Raw genomic sequence first — 24011 nt, forward strand, 5'->3', positions numbered from 1 at the left:
TCTCACCCAAGATTTGATGGTACATGGCCCCATCCATCGTCCCTTTGATGTGGTGAAGTTGTCCTGTCCCCTTAGCAGAAAAACACCCCCAAAGCATGTTTCTACCTCCATGTTTGATGATGGGGATGATGTTCTTGGGGTCATAGGCTGCATTCCTTCTCCTTCCAAACATGGTGAGTTGATGGCAAGGAGCTCAATTTTGGTCTCATCTGACCACAACACTTTCACCCAGTTCTCCTCTGAATCATTCAGATGTTCATTGGCAAACTTCAGACGGGCCTGTACGTGTGCTTTCTTGAGCAGGGGGACCTTGCGGGTACTGCAGGATTTCAGTCCTTCACAGCATAGTGTGTTACCAATTATTTTCTTGGTGACTATGGTCCCAGCTGACTTGAGATCACTGACTAGATCCTCCCGTGTAGTTTTGGGCTGATTCCTCACCATTCTCATGATCATTGAAAGTCCACGAGGTGAAATCTTGCATGGAGCCCCAGACCGAGAGAGACTGACAGTCATTTTGTGTTTCTTTCATTTGCAAATTATCGCACCGTTGTCACCTTCCTACCAAGCTGCTTGGTGAGTCTTGTAGCCCATTCCAGCTTTGTGTAGGTCTACAATCTTGTCTTTGACATCTTTGGTCTTGGCCATGGTGGAGAGTTTGGAATCTGATTGATTGCTTGCTTCTGTGGACAGGTGTCTTTTATACAGGTAACAAGCTGAGATTAGAAGCACTCACTAAGAGAGTACTCCTAATCTCAGCTCGCTACCTGTATAAAAGATACCTGGGAGCCAGAAATCTTGCTGACTGATAGGGGATCAAATACTTATTTCACTCATTGAAATGCAGATCAATTTATAACTTTTTTGAAATGCGTTTTTCTGGATTTTTTGGTTGTTATTCTGTCTCTCACTGTTAAAATAAACCTACCATTACAATTATAGACTGATCATTTCTTTGTCAGTAGGCAAACATACAAAACCAGCAAGGGATCAAATACTTTTTCTCCCCTCACTGTAAGTAGTTCCTACCAGCTGTTATCCTTCAGTGCGACTTCAAGAGGACATGGATTTCAATATATTTATCCAGAAATCTGATCTGAATAATCACACTGGAGGGATCTAAGCTCTCTCTCTCTCTTTCGTCAGGTGTGATTCTTAGTGACTGCCTGGACCAGTCCCTGTAGTTTTCTTGACAAGTTTTCAGAACCGGTTTGGCAATGCCTCCTTCCTTAGTGTGAGAGTGAAGGAGTGGCGCAAGGTCACCCAGCTGGCATTGTGTTTAAAGTAGGACTAGAACTCCCAGTTTCTTATCTGGGAGGCTTAACTCTCATAGGCTTTCTAAGTTCACATTAATTTATACTAATTTGCATGAGCTTGGAAAACAGAAATCATCTCTGCTCTCATGTTCAATGTTTATTATTTCAGACCAAAGTTTGAACTTAAAAGATGATTACTGCACCTGCTGAGCTTCAGTACATTCAGCTGAATTTTGAACAACCTTTATCATGGGATTCCATGCTGGATCTGGAGTATGGAGTCCATTGAAAAGAGGACCACCTGGTCCATCAGCAAGCTGAGGATGAGAGGGTATTATAGTGCCTCCGTACATGGAAATTGGTAGGCCCTGGAACAGGAAAGGGAGTATTAATTCACATTTAACAGGACAGAACCTGGCCTACTATTATTTAGAATAAGTAAAGATACAAAGATGGAAGTCTCTTCAAAGCATTTTCTATTTGTTGCAATACAACTAAATGAGACAATGGAAGAGGTCTATCACATTCTAAAAGGCTAGGAAACATACAAAAAGGCATTGTTAATTCCCAGATTTTCATACAATTTAAAGGTAAAATTTAAACCTATTTCAAATGGAGATGCCCTTTCCATATAGGGCCAGTTTATTTTCATTTATGTGAAAGTGGTAACTCAATAAAGTCCTATTTATTTGGCTTGTCCCCAAATTCCTTCCTCTAAACTAGGGCTCCAAAGCTTTCTTTGCAACTTAAAATTTTATTTCTAATAATAATTTAAAAAGATTCAGGAGAATTGCAGCACCTTTGGGGACAGGACAGCAAATGCTTGGTTATTCCCTGTCAATGCCCACCTATACCCACCTATTTTCCTGAGCATCCTTGCCTACTTTGGATTTGAATATTGCCCTTTCTTATAATTAACTCATATAACATTGACAACACCTAATTGCCCTTTTAAACTGGATTTACTAGCAACTATTCTGAGTGAAACAGGATGAGACTGTATTATCTCTGTAAGTGTAATGACTGGAGAAGAAGTTTAAAATTTATTTAGGTAACTGCAAGGATTTTGAAACTCATGTGTCTGAAATAGAAAAATTCACTGAAAATACTATGACTCACAGAAAGTATGGAAATGAAATGAAACTTATTAACTCTATTGTAGAAATTTTGTAGAAAATGCAGCATGTGAGAAAAGACACACTGAAATACATTGAAAAATACATGAAAATGTACTTTAGAGAAATCCACAAAACTGTTTGGCATAGGCTGCTGGAAAATATTGGAGGGAGCCACTATTCCAGAATCATCTCTCTCCATTGGTTGATGTTGGGAAAAAGTGCCTGGATCAGAGAGTTGCTGATGTACTGCATGATTTCCCATTACAGGCTGGGACCAACTGGACAGGCCTTCTAAAAAGACAAAAAAAAAGCACTTATTAAAAATTGGACAAAATCCTGGAATTCCTTTTGTGGTTTCCTCTGTAATCTTATTATAAAAACAGAAATGCCACTTCTTCCAGTCTCTTTAGTGAAAATGTTTGTAGCAGTAGTCAAGGAAGAAAAAACCCAGTTATCAGCAGACAGATCTTTCTTTATTGTACCTCAAAGAAACAAAAAGTCTTCCTTCTTTTCCTGTCTCTAAAAATTCAAATGTGGTTCTCCTTCCATCTCCCAGTCTTTCTCCTTGCGTCATCTTCTGCTGTGTGCTAATTTCTTAAAACAAGCTTACTTTCTTACACTTACAATTCTTCATCCATCTCATTTTTTCTGAGGAACACTCCTGTATTCTCTTATAGAATATTTTTTACCACCTCTTTATACTTGGAAAGAAATGGTGCAAATGCAATGATTTACTTAACAACCGTGGCAAGAAAGATAATAAAATGGGGGGAGGGGCGGGGGGGGGCAAAACTCACTGATCAAATGTTTCATTTAGCAACATAAATTTTGGCCTCCATTTTGATTGTAAGTCGAGGACTACTTGTGTTAATCTCCAAATTAGTTTTCTCTTCCTCTTAAATATGATCTCACCTGAAACATTGTTAACGCCAAACGACCAGATGCCACTGTGTCCTACAGGAGCCGTGAAATTGCTTCCCAGAGGTGTAGGGGTCACAGAACCTCCTTGCCTAATTCTAGCAAGTCGTTCCGTTCCAATAGGCGGTGGCACCTTTCGATCTTGACTGGTGCTCCCTGATTTTGGCTGCCCCAGATTAGAAGGCGCGGATACAGCTGAAAGAGGAGAAGATGATCCCGAGGAAACTGATGGAATAGGCGATTCACCTGATGGAAAAACAATTCTCTTGCTTTATTAAATACGAAGGCTTGTCTAGAATAGTTAAAAAAAGTTTCTCCTTCTGGGAAAGATATGTATTTTATAACTGTTGCTAGTACTGGAGGCATTTTCAAAGAAATGAAAAATGAAAACCCTTTCCATTCTAATTTAGCAGACATAAGGACAAGCTGTTTAATGGATGGAACGGGTCTCCACAATGCAATGCATTGTTAAAAACAGCTTTTATTAGGCTATTGCTAAGCACATTGATTTGTGCTTAGATTGAAAGCCACCCTGAGTCTTTGGAGAAGGGCGGGATATAAATGGGATTAAATAATAATAATAATAAAGACGTAAGAATTATTTCAGGGGTGGATTGTTTTTTCGTTGGAGCCCATGATTTGATTTAATTTCAGTGCCAGCAGCAGATGGGTCTATAGGCCAAGCTAGCACAGACACCCCTTCTCTTGTCAGCGTTCACATCAATTCTTCGTGATTGTGCCTGGTGACATCAGGTTTTAACTTCTCCTTTTCTTGTCATTGGTCAGTGATTAACAACTGAGCAAAAACGGGAGAATAAGAAGGAGGAGCCTGACAAGGCCGAGATTGCTTCAGATTCACCAATTATTATATCTCTGATTATACAGTTCTTCAGTGACAAGAATATTTGCAGAGTGCTGATACTTGAGGTTCAGTTCACTGTAGTTTGCTTCAGTAGTAAACTTATAAATTTGAAGGAAAAATCCATAGAATTGCACCTCGCTTTTAATTGTTAAAGTTTTAACTATCTTGCAAAAAGGACAATTTAAGTAAACATATCCTTTATTTTTTCAAAGACAATATCTGAATAAAGGACTTATGTTATTCAAATATTGCTTTGAAAGAATAAAGGGTATATTTACTTATTCTTTTTCTTTTTGCAGGATAATTAAAGCTTTTAAAAACTAAAAGTGATGTGCAATTCTATGGATTTTTCCTTCAAATTTATCGTTACTACTGGAGTAACCGGTATGAGAAAACTAATTCACCATCCCTTATTTTACTGCACAGAACGGTTTAGTACTTCAAATTGTACATGGCAGAAAATACTAAGGGGAAAAACTGAAACTATCCTTCATCTTAGTCCTTCATTGTCACGCAGTGTTCAGATTTAAGGATAACAGTTTAATTCTATTTAGTAGACTTCTCTCTTTTAGCTGCCAGTTTCCCGCATCAGTCAAACTAAACCATATAATAAGCAAAGAGGCTATATGAACAGGCTCGTAGGCTGAATTAGACAAACCGTTAAAGCTCCTACATGAATTTGTAGCACTTGTCCAAGGATGGGGAGAAAAATGTTGCCTGTTAAAACTGGGAGTCCCAACAGGTCCTTGAAGATAAACTCGTGCTCCTTGAATGTTTGCAGAAAAACCTGCCATAGGTGTTGAAGAGGAGCCTGAGGAACTGCTGGATGGATCTAGAGAAGGAAAAATCTAAAATTAGTTCAAGTATATCTGAGAAAATAAATCCAGGGAACAAGAATACGTTATCTGTTGTATAACTTACATGAAGTTCAGGAAAAAATATATATCCAGAGAACACAAAACAAATATTGAGAGAATGAGATGGGTGGCATATAAATTTAATCTCTCTCTCACTGAAATTTAATTATTTAAAGAGCTTTTAGAAAGATCATTAAGAAGCATCCTGCTCTGAATCGTTTATTACCAAAATACTATATCCCTCGTAGCTACAATTAAGATAGAAAAGGAAATATATGTATATAACAGAAAACTGTACATGGCAAGTTAAGATACAAAAAAAACCACAAACCCCTGGCATTATCAAGTTTGTAGTAAAAAATCTAAAAAAACCATTGATCTTGAGAAAACACAGATATATGCAACTTACAATTTAAAATTAATCTTCGTAGCGAGACAGCAATATTAGCCAGATCTAACTGCAAATACTTTGATGCAAACATTCACATTCTTCAGTCTATATATTAATAAGTTAACAGAAATAATAATCTTACAGACTGCATATGGAGAAAGATCAACTCAAAATTACATTTCTAGCTGTGGTACAGCAGACATTATCTTAGATTAGAAGCTAGGGGCTGCAACTCAACTTCCAATCTCACAAAGGATCACTAAAAGTAATCTAGTGAGCTTTGACATAATGCAAGGAATGTGTCATTATTGTTTGCCCTTTGGGAAAGGGGGATTAACCTCAAAAAGGACACCTTCTTGTCCCTGAACGGGCTAAATATAATAAATATGTGATTAATATATTTTGCTTGCATATTAAACCAGAAACAATCTCTAAACGGCTAATTTTCAGCACAGTTTGCTATTTGTTCTTTTTAATTTATGACCTGCAAATGAGCACAAGACGAATGTTAGAAAGATTTTGAATTCTGCAATTTTACTTTATATGAGTTACATCAAACTTAGTTGGGGAATGTTATGTACATAAGCCGTCTTTACTTTGATTCATACATGAATATGTTCACTTCATTATGTGAGCATTATAGAAGTACTCACTGTGATTCAAAAAGAAAGGGAATGAAATCATGAGAACTTTCTACAAAGTTTTTGATATGATGTACGCATTAATCCCTGTTTTCTTGTTGTCCTTTCTCAAGGGTTAGTTTGTGCCACTAAAATAACATGAGTTTATATAAGGTTTTTTGGCTGCACATACCAATAGTGAGGAATGTTTTAAGATTCTGGCAGGATATCCTATGGGATAGCAATTATTTCAGTTCTAATACTGATATATAGGGACACGGTGGCTCAGTGGGTTAGGACGCTGAGCTTGTCGACCAGATGGTCGGCAGTTTAGCGGGTCGAATCCCGAGTGCTGCGTAACAGAGCGAGCGCCTGTTACTCGTCCCAGCTTCTGCCAACCTAGCAGTTCGAAAGCACGTAAAAATGCAAGTAGAAAAATAGGGACCACTACGGTGGGAAGGTAACAGCATTCCGTGCGCCTTTGGCATCTAGTTATGCCGGCCACATGACCACGGAGACGTCCTCGGACAAGCGCTGGCTCTTCGGCTTTGAAACACAGATGAGCATCGGCCCCTAGAGTTGGAAACGACTAGCACGCGTGTGCGGGGGAACCTTTACCTTTACCTAATACTGATATGGTGGGATAAAGATAACAAATTGACCACTGCAACAAGGTTTGTGAGAACGCACAGACTGGTTGAAGAACCAGAATTATTGAAAAAATAACTTGCGATTATTTTTCATGATCTCTGAGGATCACAGATCCGAGGATAGCAAGCTTACGTAAGGGAATATATAACAAGATCAAGAACAAAGGTCTTTATGAAAGGAAACAGTAGTTCTTGTACGGACAGCTATAGTATAGTGATAAAGAAAAAAAGTGGAAAAGTCCATAGAGCTGCCTGGCAGATGTATTATGGAGATACACCTTTGGCAAAGGCAGCACGTATAATAGCTGCCCTTGAATGGCCCTTAAGCATAGACAGAAGGAACTAATGCACCAGAAGATAACCTACTGTTTTGTGTCCATAATCAAAGGGGAAAAAATAAGTAGAAATTAGTTTTCTAGTGTGGGAAAAAAACTTGATAAAAATGTTATGACGTGCAAAAAGATTTGATCTGACTAAAAAGGATATGATAAACATTTAAGTGGTAAAGCTTTTGCTGTACGTCATCTATATAATATGAGGATAATTTCTTGGATAGTATGCAAGAGGAATCCAGTTTCTGGAAAGAAAATTCAGTTCTGAGTCTTGATGATAAGAGTGAAAAAGTGGATCGAGCACAGGGTTCACTGATTTAGCAAATTGATTACTATCACCAAAAACACCTCATACCAAACAAACAGTGGTTATCACAGGCTAAAATAACTTAGCAGTCTGTAGAATAAATAAATTGAAAACTCTAAAATGTGTTTCACTTCAGAAATAAGGAATGCAACTTTCATGGTCCAGACATACTGTAACTGTCAAAAAAAACTTTGGAATAACATAGATCCATAGACGATTTTCACGCATCTATAATAATTTTGAAAATGGAGGGCAAGTTTTGTCTGCTTGTAGAGATTCAAGATTTGCCTATTTTTATAATGATCAAGTCATTACTGTCAAGTCATTTTATAATGATCAAGTCATTACTGATTCCCAGATCTTTACATCATTATTTTTTGCCAGAATTTCAAGAATATATAGTAATTGCTTTATATGTCCATTTTAAAGGATTATTGGACTTTTTCCTGACATCAGTGATTGGTTATTCTTCCTTTCTGAAAATTTCCTATTTGCATTTAGTGGTTTTCTTGACATTTCATCAAAATTTCTGAGGGCTTCCTGCAGCCTCGGCTCATCCAGGGCAATCCTAACTCTGTGTTTACTAGAATACATAATATGACTGCATGTAGTATGACATAATCTGGTGACCTCTTTTCCAACTATCAAATCTTATTAATTTAAGCTCATGAAGGCCTTTCAATAAACTTGTCAGTTAGAAAAGGCGCTACCAGACTCTTCCTGGTCACCGTAGACCAGACATGTCAAACACAAGGCCCAGGGGCCGGATCCGGCCCGTGAAGTGGTTTCATGCGGCCTGCGAAGCCATCCTGGAAACAGTGAGGGAACGGCCCCCACTACCTTGGCTCTGGCCCAGAGACCCTCCTCCTGCCAGAGACCCTCAGATCTGTCCCACTCCTGCCCAGGCCCCCATAGGCACCCTTGATGCGAACGATGTAGAGCTGGCCACGCCCACCCAGTAGGCCATACGCACTCTAGCCACGCCCACCCAGTAGGCCATGCCCACCCTGGCCACACCCACCTGGCCCCTTGAGGGCAACCGCAATGCTGATGCGGCCCTCAATGAAATTGAGTTTGACACCCCTGCCGTAGACCAATATGATTCTCCTATGAAAGTACTTAGAAAACTAATTTTATTTTCTTTTTTTGATGACAGTGTGGTAAAATATATGGTAAGTTTCTTCAAGATTTAAAACATCCAATTCCCACTTTAAAGCAAACCTGCACACTCATTAAAAAAGTAGCAATCTATTGGACCATACCTTCAGTGATATATCACTACCACTCTGTAGTCACTGAAGGATAAAAAACAAACAGACATTTGGACTCACTGTGAAATTCTATTTTCTGAGTCTCACAAAGGGCATTTCCCATTTTGGGCATCTTCTCCTGGAAGGAGTAGGCGTGGTCCACAACTGCCTCTTCAGTGGGAGGAACCATCCTGCCTCCCCATAATCAGACTGGAAAAGCATGACAATCCCTCAACTCCACTGTCAAATGTTCTAAAAATGATATCTCAAAATATGACTACATAGGGAGTTTGAAGATAGCTGGCTAAAGTTAAAAAAGAGTAGATGGGCTCATAGAAAAAAAAATCCAGGACAACTCCCAAATGTCCTATCTGTAGATGTATGACCATGGCAGAAACTCTCCACAAGTTTCTTGAAGCTGATCTTGGAAGAATACCGCCTGTGAAACTCAACACCACATTTTGGAACCAAGAAAGGACTCCCTAAATGTCTTAAAAAGGAAAATCACCTTGGAAGGCAGCTATAGTTGCCATTTCCCTAAATATAAAAGCAGTATTAACCACTGGTGGCTATTTGTCAATAAGACAGGACTACTAGGCATAATTAATTGCCTAGAAAAAAAACAGATGTGGGAATCTTAGTGTTTCCTGACTTTCTTGAAAAACTTATACACATTGCTTCAGATTTGCCAAACTCTGGTGGTGTCCTATCTAGAGTCTTCGGAGAAGGGCGGGATATAAATGTAATAAAAATAAAATAAATAAATAAATAAAATAAAATTCAATATATACAGTGAGGGAGAAAATTACTTGATCCCCTGCTGATTTTGTACATTTGCCCACTGACAAAGAAAGGATCAGTTTATAATTGTAATGGTAGCTTTATTTTAACAGTGAGAGACAGAAAAAACACACACCAGAAAAACGCATTTTAAAAAGCTATAAATTGATTTGCATTTGAATGAGTGAAATAAATATTTGACCCCTTTGCGAAACATTACTTAGTACGGTGTAGCGTGTTACCAATTGTTTCCTTGGTGGCTATGGTTCCAGCTGCCTTGAGATCACTGACAAGATCCTCCTGTGTAGTTCTGGACTGATTCCTCAAAGTTCTATGATCACTGAAACTCCAAGAGGTGAGATCTTGCATGGAGCCCCAGATTGAGGGAGATTGACAGTTATTTTGTGTTTCTTCCATTTGCAAATAATCGCACCAACTGTTGGCACCTTCTCACCAAGCTGCTTGGCGATAGATAGTCTTATAGCCCACTCCAGCCTTGTGTAGGTCTACAATCTTGTCCCTGACATCTTTGGACAACTCTTCACTACATTGTGAAAGACTGAAATCCTGCAGCACCCACAAGATCCCCCAGAGGGAGTTGAAGGTTTGAGCTGCCAAACGTCAGCCTCAAAACCTACTTGGAGAGGATCTGCAAAGAGGAGTGGGACAAAATCCCTCCTGAGATGTGTGCGAACCTGGTGGCCAAATACAAGAAATGTCTGACCTCTGTGATTGACAACAAGGATATTGCCACCAAGTAGTAAGTCATGTTTTGCGAAGGGGTAAAATACTTATTTCACTCATTAAAATGCAAATCAATTTATAACCTTTTTGAAATGCATGTCTGGATTTTTGTTGTTGTTATTATTCTGTCTCTCACTGTTAAAATAAACATACCGTTACAATTATAGCCTGATCATTTCTTTGTCAGTGGGCAAACGTACAAAATCAGCAGAGGATCAAATAATTTTTTTCCTCGCTTTAAGAAGAATACGGGAGATTATCACATATAGTACGCAACCAGTACTTGCCAGAATTTCTGGCAGCTCCTTTTGTTGCTGTAGGTCTCTTGGAAACCTCTTGAACCATTTTTATTCTTGTGTTTTCATCAGTTTTGGAGGGTCATCCAATTCTTGGTAATGTGCTATATCTTCTCTACTTGTTGATCGCTGTTTTTCCCCCCACTCTGTTCCATACTATATCCGATACTTGGAAATTATTTACACCTTTCTCCTGACTGATATCTTCCAACAATGAGGTCCCTTTGAATGTTTTGTAAGCTCTTTGCACACCACAATTTTTGCTGCAAGAAGCAACTGAGTAAATATCAGAAAAATCCTACTAGAACAGCTGAACTTTATATGGGCTTGATCAGTCACTTTAAATGATAGCAGGTATACACTGACTACTATTTAACATCAGTTTGAATGTGATTAGTCAATTTTGAACATAGCCACATTCCTACTTATAAGAGGGTGTGCAAATGTATGCAACCATGTTATTGAAAGTTTTTTATTTTTCCCCTTTAAGAATCTCAGATTGTTTTCAATTGAACTGTACAGCTTATAAATTTTATTAAAGGTGGAAAAAACTCTTGATTTATCTTGGTCTGATATTTTAACATCTCAAAACTTGACATTTTAACAGGTGTGTGTGTCCACTTTACGTGCTCCAAGAATCACACAACTATTCCGTGAAATGTTTTTGTAGTCTTGAACTTGATAATAGACAAATCTTTTAAACTGCTATTAAGCGTTTGTTTATTCATTCATTGGTAACTATGTAGGTTAGGTTTGCAAGCAGGTGCAGAATGTACAAATCCAGTGGAACAACCTGCCTCCAGAAGCAGTGAATGCTCCAACAGTGGAAGTTTTTAAGAAGAGACTGGACAGCCATTTGTCCGAAATGGTATAGGGTTTCCTGCCTGAGCAGGGGGTTGGACTAGATGACCACCAAGGTCCCTTACAACTTTTATTATTATTATTATTATTATTATTATTATTATTATTATTATTATTATTATTATTATTATTATTATTATTCCATGGGAAAAAGACCAAAAACAAGTAGAAGCAAACAAAGTCATAAATAGTAGCCAGTACGGGTTTGTTAAAAACAGATCATGTCAAACCAACTTTATTTCATTCTTTGATAAAGTGACTAAACTAATAGATCAGCGAAATGCAGTGGACGTAGTATACTTGATTTCAGTAAGGAATTTGATAAAGTAGACCACAACCTACTCCTTGGTAAGCTAGAAAAAGGTGAAATAGATATCACCACCACCAGATGGATTTGGAGCTGGCTGACTACTCAACAAGTAATCCTCAATGGTACTACATCCACATGGAGAGAAGTAAGCAGTGGGGTACCACAAGGCTCCATCTTAGGCCCAGTACTCTTCAATATCTTCATCAATGACTTAGATCATGAAACTGAAGGGGGGAACTCATTAGATTTGCAGATGACACCAAACTGACAGGAGTAGCCAACACCCCAGAAGACAAACTCAGAATTCAAAAAGATCTTGACAAACTTGAACAATGGGCCCTATCCAACAAAATGAGTTTCAATGTGGGGAAAAGCAGTTTTACATTGAGGCAGGAAACATCAAAGGTACAAGTACAGATTAGGCGAGATCTGGCCTAAAAACAGCAACTGCGAAAGGGACCTTGGAGTCCTAGTGGACAATCACTTTACTATGAGCCAGCAATGTGCAGCAGCAACCAAAAAAGCTAATACAATCCTGGGTTGTATAAACAGAGGCATAGAATCAAGAACATGCAAAGTATTCTTACCGCTTTATAAAACCCCAGTAAGACTACACCTGGAATACTGCAGCCAATTTTGGTCACCATATCACAAAAAAGATGTTGAGAGTTTGGAAAAAGTACAGAGAAGAGCAACGAAGATGATCAAAGGCCTCGAGACTAAAACATACAAAGAGCAGCTACAAAACTTGGGTTTCGCTAGTCTAAAGAAAAGAAGAAATAGGGGAGACGTGATAGTAAAATTCCAGTATGTAAGGGGCTGCCACTAGGAAGAGGTGGTCACATTATTCACCAGAGCACCAGAGGGAAGGACGAGAAATAATGGTTGGAAACTGATCAAAGAGAGGAGCAACCTGGAATTAAGGAGAAACTTCCTGACAGTGAGCAAAATTAATCAGTGGAACAGCTTGCTGCAGAAATCATGGGCGCTCCATCACTGGAGATTTTTAAGACAAGACTAGACAGTCTGAGATGGCATAGGTTCTCCTGCTTGAGCAGGGGGCTGGACAAAAAAAAACATTATACTATACTTTTAGGAAGTGCAGACACTAATTTTCAGAGTCAAAAAGTACTGTGATTGCTAGGGATACAGTTCTAAAGAATACTTCAAGGGCACATGCTTCCATTTCCAGTGCAACTAGCAAGAATGATAATTCTTCTCTGCAAGGGGACTGTTAACAACTGAGAGAACGTGTGTGTAAAATATGAAAAACCAAGCAGAAGAATGTAGTTCAGGTAGAGTATGGCTGAAGGATCGGTGAAGTGAATGAAAGCACTCTGTGTGCAGCAACATTTTCTTCCAGGTCTCAGATGACCATGATGTGTACGTTTTCCAGCAATCGTTCAACAGATTTGTATCCTTCCCCCTTTGTTTTTCCATTCTGAAACTTTTTAAAAAGGAAATCAGCCTCACAGCACCCTTCCCCATGCTAGACAAGCTGGACTGAAATAATTACTGCAACCACTGAGGGCTGTTTCCTAGGAATATACGGATAATTATTCAACAGCTGGACAGCTCTAGTTTGCAGCACTGTTAACAATAACAACATAACATGTAAACAGAAAATGAAAATCGGACTGAAGAGGCAAATAGCAAAGTTAGATACAAATCTAAAAAGTTTTAAGTAATTTCTGAAACAAGTCAAAATTTTCAGCAATTCCTGGGCTGATTTGACTATTAACATTTCAACTTAATTCCCACCCCCTTTTAATTAAATTAAATCACCTTAAATGACATCAACCAAATGGAAATAGCTAAAGATCCAGCATAATGCCTTCCCTATTTCTTTGGCTCAGGATAAGCGATACATTTTCTGCAAATGGTTTCAGTTACACCGCACAGACCCACAAACTCTCCTCTCCTCTTTTTCACAGGGAAACGTAGCAACTTACCTACAACAGGACTTGTTGAAACCCTCTGAGGAGGTGGTCGGAACCCTGGAGCCTTAGAGTTATCGGGATGTACGCTTTCCATGTGCCCCAATACAGAGTTACTCAAGAAAGTAGACTGGACCGTGAAAGATTGATCTGCTGCTCGTGTGGACAGTGGGCAATCTCCCCATCCTTGGTTAGCTGGCATCTGGTTACTCTCAAAAAGACTGCTAAAGTGATTAAAGAGTGTTGCTGGCCCAAAGGTAGGAGGCAAAGGTTTGTTTGATGGATTAATATGCATCTGAGAACCGTTCATAATGTTCATGGGCGACGACAAGTGAACGGTGGTAGATGGACCTTGAGACGGTGCTAAAGGTACGGCGTTTGTCACAAAAACAGACTGGGCTTCTTGATGGAGATTCGCATTTGGTACCATTGAATAAAAAGAACCTCTAGGCTGCATTCGGTGAGAAACTCTTGGTGCCGGTACAGCCAACTGAGGTAAGCTACCATTGTCCTGATTTTCCGAAGCAACCGATCTAGGCGACGATAGAGTTAATGGAGCAGATTCTGAACTCGAAGAAAAAGGCATAGTTATGGGAGGGCTTAATTCAGGCATATTAGCTGGCAGTGTTTCATTCGGGACGTTATCTGGAGGTGCAGGACTGCTGGAGGTGCAGGACTCTAGGACTCCTGGGCTGTTGCAAGAGATGATACTGCTGCTAGTAGCAACCGACGACGACACACACGCGATGCCAACAGATTGTTCTGGCGCTGATGCCTTTTCTTTGGGTACGGAAACAGGAGGAATAGCATCTGTTTTAAGTGCAGATTGCTGTGCCTGTGGAGCATTAGTGAGTAAAAATGTAGCGGGAACGTTCCCAGTATTTTCATGTGCAGGAGAGGTTGAAGGCAGTGTGCTACATGTTGTCGTCACAGTTGAGATTGCCGTCGTCATGGTACTCGTTTTAGGAATGCAAGCGAACAGCTGCTTCCTGACCGACGACGGAGTCCGATTGTTTGTCACACAAAGTGGCTGAGAGGATGGAACTGCTGAAGAGACGCCGCCAGGACTGCTAGAAGCTAAAACCGTAGATTCAGACTGCAAAATACTACCATTCTGGTTACCCATGCGATTTGAACTGTTATGCTTTGGAGAGCTGTTTGTGCTGCCCGGGTTGACTGGTCTCACGGGGAATGGTCCCCAGGTATTTGCAGAGGTGGAAAACGTTCCTCCAAACTGGGCCATCGGCAAACGAGGGTGTCGAATTTGTTGCATAGTTTGAGCAGCCAATAAAGCAAAGTGAGGATGGGAATAAGCTAAAGGTAAAGAGACAGGAAATGAAGAACGCACATTTGCTGGGACATTTTTGCTTAGTTTGTTAGCAGACTGGAAAGTGGATAGTGTGGATGACTGAGACGTGACAAGAGATGAAGCTCCAATAGAAAACGAGTTTTTGTTTGGAGCTGAAGCAGTACTGACGCCAGATGAAAAATTAGTATGGATTGATTTAGTACTGGAAACAGGTGTTCTTATATGAGTCTTAGGAATTAAATCTTCCAGTTCCTTAGCAGGATCTTGAATAAGGGCATTAATAAGTTGTACTGCGTATCTCGTTGATTCTGTTCCACCCCTGAAACAGAGAAAGCCATGTCATTTGTAAAACACAATTCTTGTTTGGTACGACTTAATCCAACTGAAAATCAAAGCAAAATCTTATGAACTCTACCTTATGGTGATCATTCTTTCTCCGTTTTTATCCTTTTGCTTGTCCACATCAATGTGAGCACCGGTAACATCCTGAATTGCTGTGATATTGCACCCACCTCTTCCCATTATTCGAGATACAACTGATGCCGGAACAGACAGCTTCTTTGACCTAAACATTAAAGTTTGCAATTATGTTTGTTGGCAGGCTTTATTATTAACAAATTTAAATAAATTCTGCACTATAGATAAATGCATAATGGGGGAGGGGTGGACAATCTGTTGAACTTTTCAATCTATTAAACTTACAGAACAAAACTCACAAGCACTGCCCTTTTTATTTAATAATTACTATCAAAGGTATTTTGAAACGAATCTTCAGTTAATTTGATCTTTTTTAGTGATTACTACCAAAGTTAACTCGTACTTAAAGTACTGAATTTTAGATGAGTAGCTCATGTCACTTCTCTTCCTTTATTCCCAGCCAGGAATCACTGTAGGTTTAAACCAAATCTAATAGTGATGTGCCATATAATTTGAAAGCCATACAGCTGTGAAATATTTACATACAGTGACTGCTTCTTAATATGATTACATAGGACAAGAACAGTGATCAAGGGACTGGAAGCCAAGAGGCTGCAAAAATACAAATGAAGAGGAATTTTATAGCACTCTTCAAGTAAGAGAATACCACAGCTTGGTCCTTAATGCCTGTAACTTATCATATCAATAAATATTTCAAAACTATAGGAAGGTAAATTTGGAGTGAATGCTAGATAACTCCTTCTAATAATAAGAGTGAATCCAACATGGAACTAGTTATCTAAAGAGAAAATAGGCTCCTTGTTATTGGATGTGTTCAGGATTAATATGGAAGGGGCAGGATAGATTCTCATCTGGGATGGTTTAGTCTATATTATGATACTGATGTTGGTTAGACTTCATAGCCTAAACCTTGTGATTCAAAAATTCTAAGAGACTGTCAAACGCTAATTTTGCCTCTATATTCTAGATCAGGGGTTGGCAACCTTGGCTCTTTTATGACTTGTGGACTTCAATTCCCAGAATTCCTGAGCCAGGAATTCTGGGAGTTGAAGTCCACGACTCATAAAAGAGCCAAGGTTGCCTACCCCTCTTCTAGATCAAGGTTCTTCTTATTCTCTGAAGTTTCTGACAGGTATCAAGGTTTATTACCAAACTGGAAACACACATTTTGAAACTGCAAATTATTTTAGATATACCTCAGAGAATTATTTGCACAATTACAATGCTACAAATAATTTTAATTACTTATTTACCTATTGATCACACTGCCAGCAGCAGGAATTTTTAAATTTCGCTTTCAAAACTAAAAAGCATTCGTATTACTTCCACTCATTTGTCAAAATGATATTTTCCTCTAATTATTTACTCATTTCAATTTTTTTTAAAAAAATGACATTAAAAGCTTCCATCAGTTATAAAAATTAAAATCCCCAATTATTCCTCATATGCATCACAAATTCTTACTCTCCTTAATTTTCATAGAAGGATATGAAAATATGATATCAGTCTCTTCACGTTCCTCACTGCAATAATTGCTAGGGCTCTAAACAGCTCTAAAATGTTCGATCAGAACTTTGCTTTTACTTATTCTTCACTCCAATACACAATTTTAAATTGAGTGTGCTCCAGTATACCTTTTTGCTCCTGAACAGCAGCGTCCTCCCCTTTGCAACTGAAATTGTTCAACTGGAGTTGACTGTAGAGGGTTGCTAGGTGATGTATCTTTCAAAACTCTGCCCACTTGCCTGTCAAGTAATGGGGAAAAAAAATGCAGTTTCACAGGCAACAAAGAAACAAGCTACAGCTTTTAATCAGAAAACCCAGATACAGGCATGACAGCCAGCTGGATGATTTTGGGCCAGTCACTATATGAACCTCGCAGGGTTGTTGATGTGGGGAAAATAAGAGGCAGCAAGCCAGATCCAAAAAAGGGCCCAGTTCCTCCCAAAATTCTTCAAAGCCACAGCATCATCTTCTCAGCAACCTTCATTAGAAAAGTAAGGTTCTTCTTACACAGAATTCACTGCTCCCAGGATGCAACTGAATTGTACCTTTTAGGAATACCTGGCTAGCCAGAAGCAATATAGAAGTGCTTGCATTTACACTTCTAAGCATATATTTTACATTTATCCACAAGCAGGACAAACTTATGAAATATGAAACCAACATGAAACGACATACTCGCATAAGACTTGCACTTCATGAAGCTGAAAACCTACCTTCTTACTACTTCTTTCCATCCTTCTTCTCTCTTTTGGCCTCTTTTTGGACTGGTCAGATTCAGCTTTATATTTGGAGATGTCAGAGGCAAGGATACCGATTTATAATTTGTTGCTAAGCTTGAGTTAGCTTCTCCTTCAACTCTAAACATAAAGATAATGCAGTAATTAACTATTTGTAACTAAAGCCTGGAAAACTTCTGTTGATGTGCCATAGAATTGTTTACTTTTACCTTCCTTCTTCAAATGATCATTTGTGCAGAGAGATTACCTCTCCGGTGAACAGCACCATTGTACAGGTAGTCCTCAACTTACAACAGTTCATTTAGTGACTGTTCGAAGCTGCAACAGCATTGAAAAACGCGACTTAACAGTTTTTTACACAACCGTTGCAGCATCCCCCATGGTCACATGATCAAATTTAAGATACTTGGCAACTGACTCATATTTATGACAGCTGCAGGGTCCCAGGGACGCGTCATCATCTTTTGTGACCTTCCGACAAACAAAATCAATGGGGATGCCAGATTCATGTAACAACTGTGTAACTAACTTAATAACTGCAGTGATTCACTTAACAACCGTGGCAAGAAAGGTCATAAAATGGGGCAAACTGACTTAATTAATGTTTCACTTAGCAACAGAGATTTTTGGGGAAACACGGCAAACGCAATCACCATTATTACGCTTTGTACAATTTACCGATGGGAAATAAGAAAGCAATAGCAAATCTATTCATGAAGATGAAGATGAACATTCAATGTGACTTGCACGAAGGCATTCAGATGCAACATGAACAACTGTTGCACAGCCAAATTTCAAAGATATTTTTTTTAAAAGAATGGTAACTTTTCAAGAATACCAAGACCATCACCTGTCCTAAAGGAAAAGTAAAAATAATCTTCAAACAGAAAAACATATCAGTACACAAATACTGACATACTAAGCAGATTGTAATATAATAAGACTGCTCTCAAAAATGAGACTTTGACAGTACAATTTTAACTAGATTAAGTAGCTATCAATTCAATTTGCTTAAGCATCAACCAGTGACACCCACGGATAGGCCAGATGATTAATACTGAGCAAATCACTAAAGCATTTTTGAATAATATGTCAAAATCATTATCAAATATATGCCATAGGGGAAAACTGTAAGATACCTCTCCTTAATACAATATAAAAATTGTAATATAATAAGACACCTTACGCTGTAGCTTTTACCCCTCTTCAAAATTTTGCAAATGGCCATGCCTGCAAGGTTTTCAGTATAGCTTGTTTTATAGAAATTCAGTGTTGGCTGAAAAATAAGATCTTTGGAGGGATTCTGAAGTATCTAAAAGAAAAAATTCTGCCAAGCAATTTTCCATTAAGAGTTCAATGGTCCCTTTGTGTAGGCGATCTGAAATATTTACATTAAGGGAATATAAAGGATTACTGAGACCGAAAATGCCCACTTGGGTTAATGCATGAGGTAGTCTCGTGAGAATACAAGGTGATGGATTTTCACCTAGTCTTTTCAAACAGGTATCAGGCGGAGCACAAAGAGGCAAGAATCAGATTGCCAAATGCTATTTTACTCCTATATACGGATTATAAAATCCCAGGCTACCATTAGATGGAAAATTTTTTTAAGAGCTTTCTACTTCTCTTTGCTGCCATTCAATGATTGTTTGGATTTCTGCAGCCCAGACACGCACCCCAAATAAGGCCATCAGAACATTGATCTAAGATGAAGAGCGTGAAGGACTCTAAATTTTGTAAAGATACCGGCGGTACTTTCTCCCAGATTCTTTAGCAACACACAGCAGGCTTTTTAAAAGTGGTATTAATATTCTACAGCTCTTAAAACTGTAGAAAATATGACACAATTGTTGAATCTCACAGGAAAATACAAAAAAACCCAGAATCTTAAGTAATCAAGTATTTTTCTAGCAAATACAGTGGTGAGACCTGTGATCAAATTACATTTATGTAATGTTTTAGGCTTTGATTGCAAATATATTTCAGACAGGAATGCAAGAAATCTTTAACCGGAAATGCATTTTTATATCAGGTAAAACCAACCAACCAAAAGGTTATCTGCAGATTTTTTTTTTTTAGTACATCAAAAATTATTAACAATGCAGTTCCTGGAGTTCTGGAGGAAGAAATGATGGATGACTCCATGAAAAGTGGAGCCGGTGCATGGTGAAGAATCTCTCTAGACAAAGAAGGAAGGGATGGGAGATCACCAACAAGGACTAAAGAGAAGTGCTTTTATGAGACCACCACAAGACAAGACGTTTTTTTTGAGCACTGGGAAACGAGGTAATAGCCATCTTGCCCAAACCACAGCCATCAACTTTAAAAGGACACTTAGGTTTGCATACTTCCTTTTCAAATCACATTAGGAAATTGATTTTATCGACTTATTAGAAATCTTTGGATTGACAACTGGGTGATGAAAGAATGAAAGAAAAAACTACAAGCTTAAATATTAGTAAAAAGTTGATTTCAGAAAGTTACAATTGGATTAAGGTTCCAGATAAAATATAGAATAAGATTTAGGAATCAATTATAAAGAATCCTTCCCATAGGAGAATCAACTTGTTTTGAATTTTTTCTAAGACATCAAAAAGATAAAACAATTTTAAAAATTGGGTACTAGAGACAACCGAAGATTTTAATTAAAAGAGAAAAAAGATAAAATTTGATTAACAACTACAGAATGATGCAAAATATTGTTAACACTGGAAATACTGAAGGATACTTTTGAAAAAAAAAAAAAGAATCAGAAATTAATGATAATAGCAAAGTTTGCTTTTATGGACAGAATGTATCCAAAAGATGTTTTGGAAGAAATGTCAGAATTGGAACAAATTTTATCTGAAAAAACAGAATAGTTGACACTGAAAGTGGATCTAAAATGACAAGCTACAAGAATGTAATTGGAAAAGATGTTTCACTGGATATACAAAAGAAATGGGTTGATGCTTTAAACATCAAAAAGAAATTACAAATAACAAACCAAGATAATGACCTGAATAATTCTTTTATACTGGATTTACAAAAGAGGTTTATTAAAGGTTTGATGAATCTTGTGAGAAGGGGTAAAAAATAAGTTCTATGACATTACTTGAATAGACTAAATATATTACAAACCGTCTGATACTTTCTTTCTGGAGACCCTTAGTGGACTTTTACTGACTGAAATGATGGAACACAGGTGTGATGAACGTTGGAAGTCCTTCCTTCCATTTTTCTCTTCCTTTGCACTTTTTCCCCCCTCTTTTCTCTTTCAGATTGCATTAGTTTTTACTATTGTAATTATAATCTTTTAATATTTTTTTTAAAGCACTGTGTTTCCCAAACTGTACTACAGCATCCTAGAAAAGTATACTGAACTCATGGTGGTGCCACAGGATATTTAAAATTTCAAGAGAAATTTCAAGGTAGTCCTCAGCTTATGGTCACAGTTGAGCCCAAAGTTTTTGTTGCCAAGCGAGACAGTTGTTAAGTGAGTTCTGCTCCATTTCATCATCCTTGCTACAGATGTTAAGTGAATCACTGCAGTTAAGTTAGTAACATGGTGGTTAAGTGAATCTGGTTTCCCCATGGACTTTGCTCATCAGGTTGCAAAAGGTAATCACGTGACCTTGGAACACACTAACCATCATTAACCAGTGGTTTGCCAAGTGCCTGAATTTTGATCACATGGCCATGGGGATGTTGCAAAGGTACAATTGTGGAAAATGGTCATAAGTCACTTTTTTGCAGTGCGGTTGTAACTTGAACAGTCACTTAATCAACTGTTGTAAGTCGAGGACTACATCTACTTCGCATTTATTGTACATTACACAAAACTACAAAGTGTGGCGAGACATTAACGGTGCTATGAATGAAGAATGTTTGGGAATCTCAGTATTACCATAATGCAGTAAAAATTATATGTAATGCTTACTAGGCAAATCCAACAAAAGTGTACTGCTGTCTTATATTAGAAGAGACGTAACATATTTTTCTTAATTGGTTCCTCAAGTGAAAAGATTGATTTGAAATGGAACAATACAAAATATAAGAAAAAGAAGCAGACAGCAAAAACCTAAGAATCAAGTAAAACCTTGGCTGAATTATTATCATTATCATCATCATCATCATTATAATATTTTCCTCTTTAAGTCAAAAATAGATATACTTGGCATATCTCGTCTTACTCAACAATAATTTCTGTGTTGTTTATAATCAGAAAAAATTGGCAAAGTGAAACTGCACCACCAACATTTTGGGATCTCTAATGTTTGAACTCTTTCACTTCTGGCACTCAAAATGTTAAGTTGTTGGGGTGCTGGTATGCATTGCAGGTTAGAGAGAAAGAGTCATTTTGCAGCATTAATAAAGTGACGGGAAGATAAGATTCATAACTCACCTGGTTTGAACTTTGGAAACTGCGGGGTTAGTCTTATCTTCCTGAGAAGGGAGCAGTACAGAGGCATATCGCTTATCACCTGAAGAATGTGTGTCCATAGTGAAGTTCAGTTCTTGGCTTTTACCACTGCTGCTTTCACTATTGCAATCCGTGCTGTCTAAGTTGTCAGAATCACTATTCCCACCAGCGCTGCCACCTCTTGGCTCACCATTAATCTTGTTTTTATCTGCTTTTTGCTGCGCTAGACTTATATGCTGATCTGGCAAAATTATCTGCACATTCTGAGGAGTGTCCTTCGTTTTATTCTTCTTATTTTTTCTATTTGTGCTCGGAGTTGTTATCACATTGGCTCTCTTCTTGCCAAAAGCATTTGTAAAAGTAGCCGAAGTTGCAGATATTCCAATAGTAGTTGTAGTAGTTGCGCTTGGAGGCTCTAAAGGAATTTCTGAATCAACTAAAACAAGCACATTACAAAAGTTTAGACATTTGCTAGTTAGAACAGTGATTTTTAGAAATATAATAGAGACTGCGTTGTTTTGTACCACAATGCCCAAAGTGGAATATTTTTCTCTAGCTTAAACCAGATTCTAAAGATCCTGGTACTTGATCCTGAAATAGTTCAACCAGACTGGACTTGGTTAATAACCGGATGGAGATCACCACAAACACTTAGGTGGTAATTTAGGTTGCTAATTTGAAAAAAACAAATACTTCAAAATATGGCAATGGCAAATCACTTCTATATTGTGAAGAAAGCTACATGGATGTATCCACTGAGAATTCAGTGGATTTGGGGGGGGGGGCTCTTCACTTTTTAATATCACCTTAAAAGGAAATGGAAGGCATAAAACTTATTTTTTTAAAAAAAATAACTTGTTACTTAAAAATGTGCTTCTTAGTTTTATATTTATCAAAGACCCAATATAGAGTAACAAACTGAAAACAAGGTGAAAGTTTACAATATGGAAACTAACCATTAAAATGCTATATATTACCTGAAATGAGAAATAAATATTTGAGTCAGAAAATTGAGGGCAAAAGGTACAGCTCATAACAGGGAGAAAAAAGCATTATCTGGATTTATTTTTTTAAACTTAGTCCAAAATGGAAAACAGCTCTGTCCTTAGAATTTCAGAAGAACCTGCAGCAAGGATTCACTGTATTCATACTATAGAAAGATAAGCTAGGGTGGTTTCCAGCCACTATGATCACATGAAAATTTTATCAGGTCACAGGTACCCTGAGAAAGCAGTATCACACAAATAGGGAAACAATTATTTAAGACAGCAAAACATCTCTATCTGAAAGACCTGGATAAACTGTTATGTAAGTAATACGAGAAATATACACCGTACAACTGATGACAATTTAGCAGAAGACTTGATTGGCTATTCTAATGAACTTGCCATTTACATTTTAGGGAGTATAGGTACATTTAAGAACACATAATTTAAACCAAGGGCTAAATGTTTGGTTCCCAAACAATGGAAAAACGCTTGGAAGTGCAGCCCGTCAATATCAGAATGCCATTTGTGATTTTAAAAGAGTATGAATTGAGTCCCTCACCATCATCATCATTTTCCTCTTCCTCTTCATCTTCTTGCAGCTCTAGTGTTTCCTTTGGTTTGTGTTCCTCGTCTTCCTCCTGTTTTCGCTTCTGTTCTTCTTTTTTCTTCTTTCTCTTCTCTTTTCTCTTCTCTCTTTTTGCGGCAAGAGCCTGCTTTCTACTCTCTTCTCTTGACTATAAAAACATTGACAATGTACATGTTGATATTAAGAATTGTTTCTCAAGGTTTTTAATGTAATGCAAACACAAACAGGCAAAGAATGTGGGATTGTTCTCATTTATTCCCCTTTGTTCAACAAATCACACTGCATGTAGTTAGCCTCTCAAGTACTAGTTACAAGTTATGTATTGGCTTAAGTATATTCCTCTCTTTCCCCACAAATTTCCACTGAGGTTTTTGGGTTTAGAGACAGCGATTGACCTAGAAACATTTGGTAAATATTCACGGCTAAGTGAGATTTGTATCTGAGTCTTCCTGACTGTTTCTTATGTCAGGTGTTCTCAGACCTTTTCTGTGACTTCCCCTTCATTAATAAAGACAATTTCATTGGAGTTAAGGCTGGGATATAAACAAATAAATA

At 38.0% G+C, this 24011-nt stretch overlaps 1 protein-coding gene across 7 annotated transcripts in view; it reads right to left on the minus strand.

Moving 5' to 3' along the window:
- LOC310637781 (ankyrin repeat and KH domain-containing protein 1-like) overlaps nt 1-24011 on the minus strand; it is a 112884-nt gene that overhangs the window by 2830 nt on the left and 86043 nt on the right. For 2 of the 7 annotated variants that reach the window (XM_083358324.1, XM_083358326.1), the window contains exons 25-34: nt 23430-23604; nt 21864-22317; nt 17456-17599; nt 16871-16981; nt 15214-15363; nt 13505-15117; nt 4828-4986; nt 3287-3487; nt 2490-2665; nt 1460-1624 (exon numbers count right to left, since the gene is read on the minus strand). In XM_083358324.1, the coding sequence (XP_083214450.1) occupies nt 1460-1624; nt 2490-2665; nt 3287-3487; nt 4828-4986; nt 13505-15117; nt 15214-15363; nt 16871-16981; nt 17456-17599; nt 21864-22317; nt 23430-23604 (3348 nt within the window). Of the gene's footprint in view, nt 1-1459; nt 1625-2489; nt 2666-3286; nt 3539-4812; nt 4987-13504; nt 15118-15213; nt 15364-16870; nt 16982-17455; nt 17600-21863; nt 22318-23429; nt 23605-24011 lie in introns of all 7 variants that reach the window. The other 5 variants (XM_083358320.1, XM_083358321.1, XM_083358325.1 and 2 more) reach the window with 3 other exon arrangements.

This window comes from Vipera ursinii (genome assembly GCF_947247035.1).
Source record: "Vipera ursinii genome assembly, chromosome: 3".
Taxonomy (NCBI): Eukaryota; Metazoa; Chordata; class Lepidosauria; order Squamata; family Viperidae; genus Vipera; species Vipera ursinii.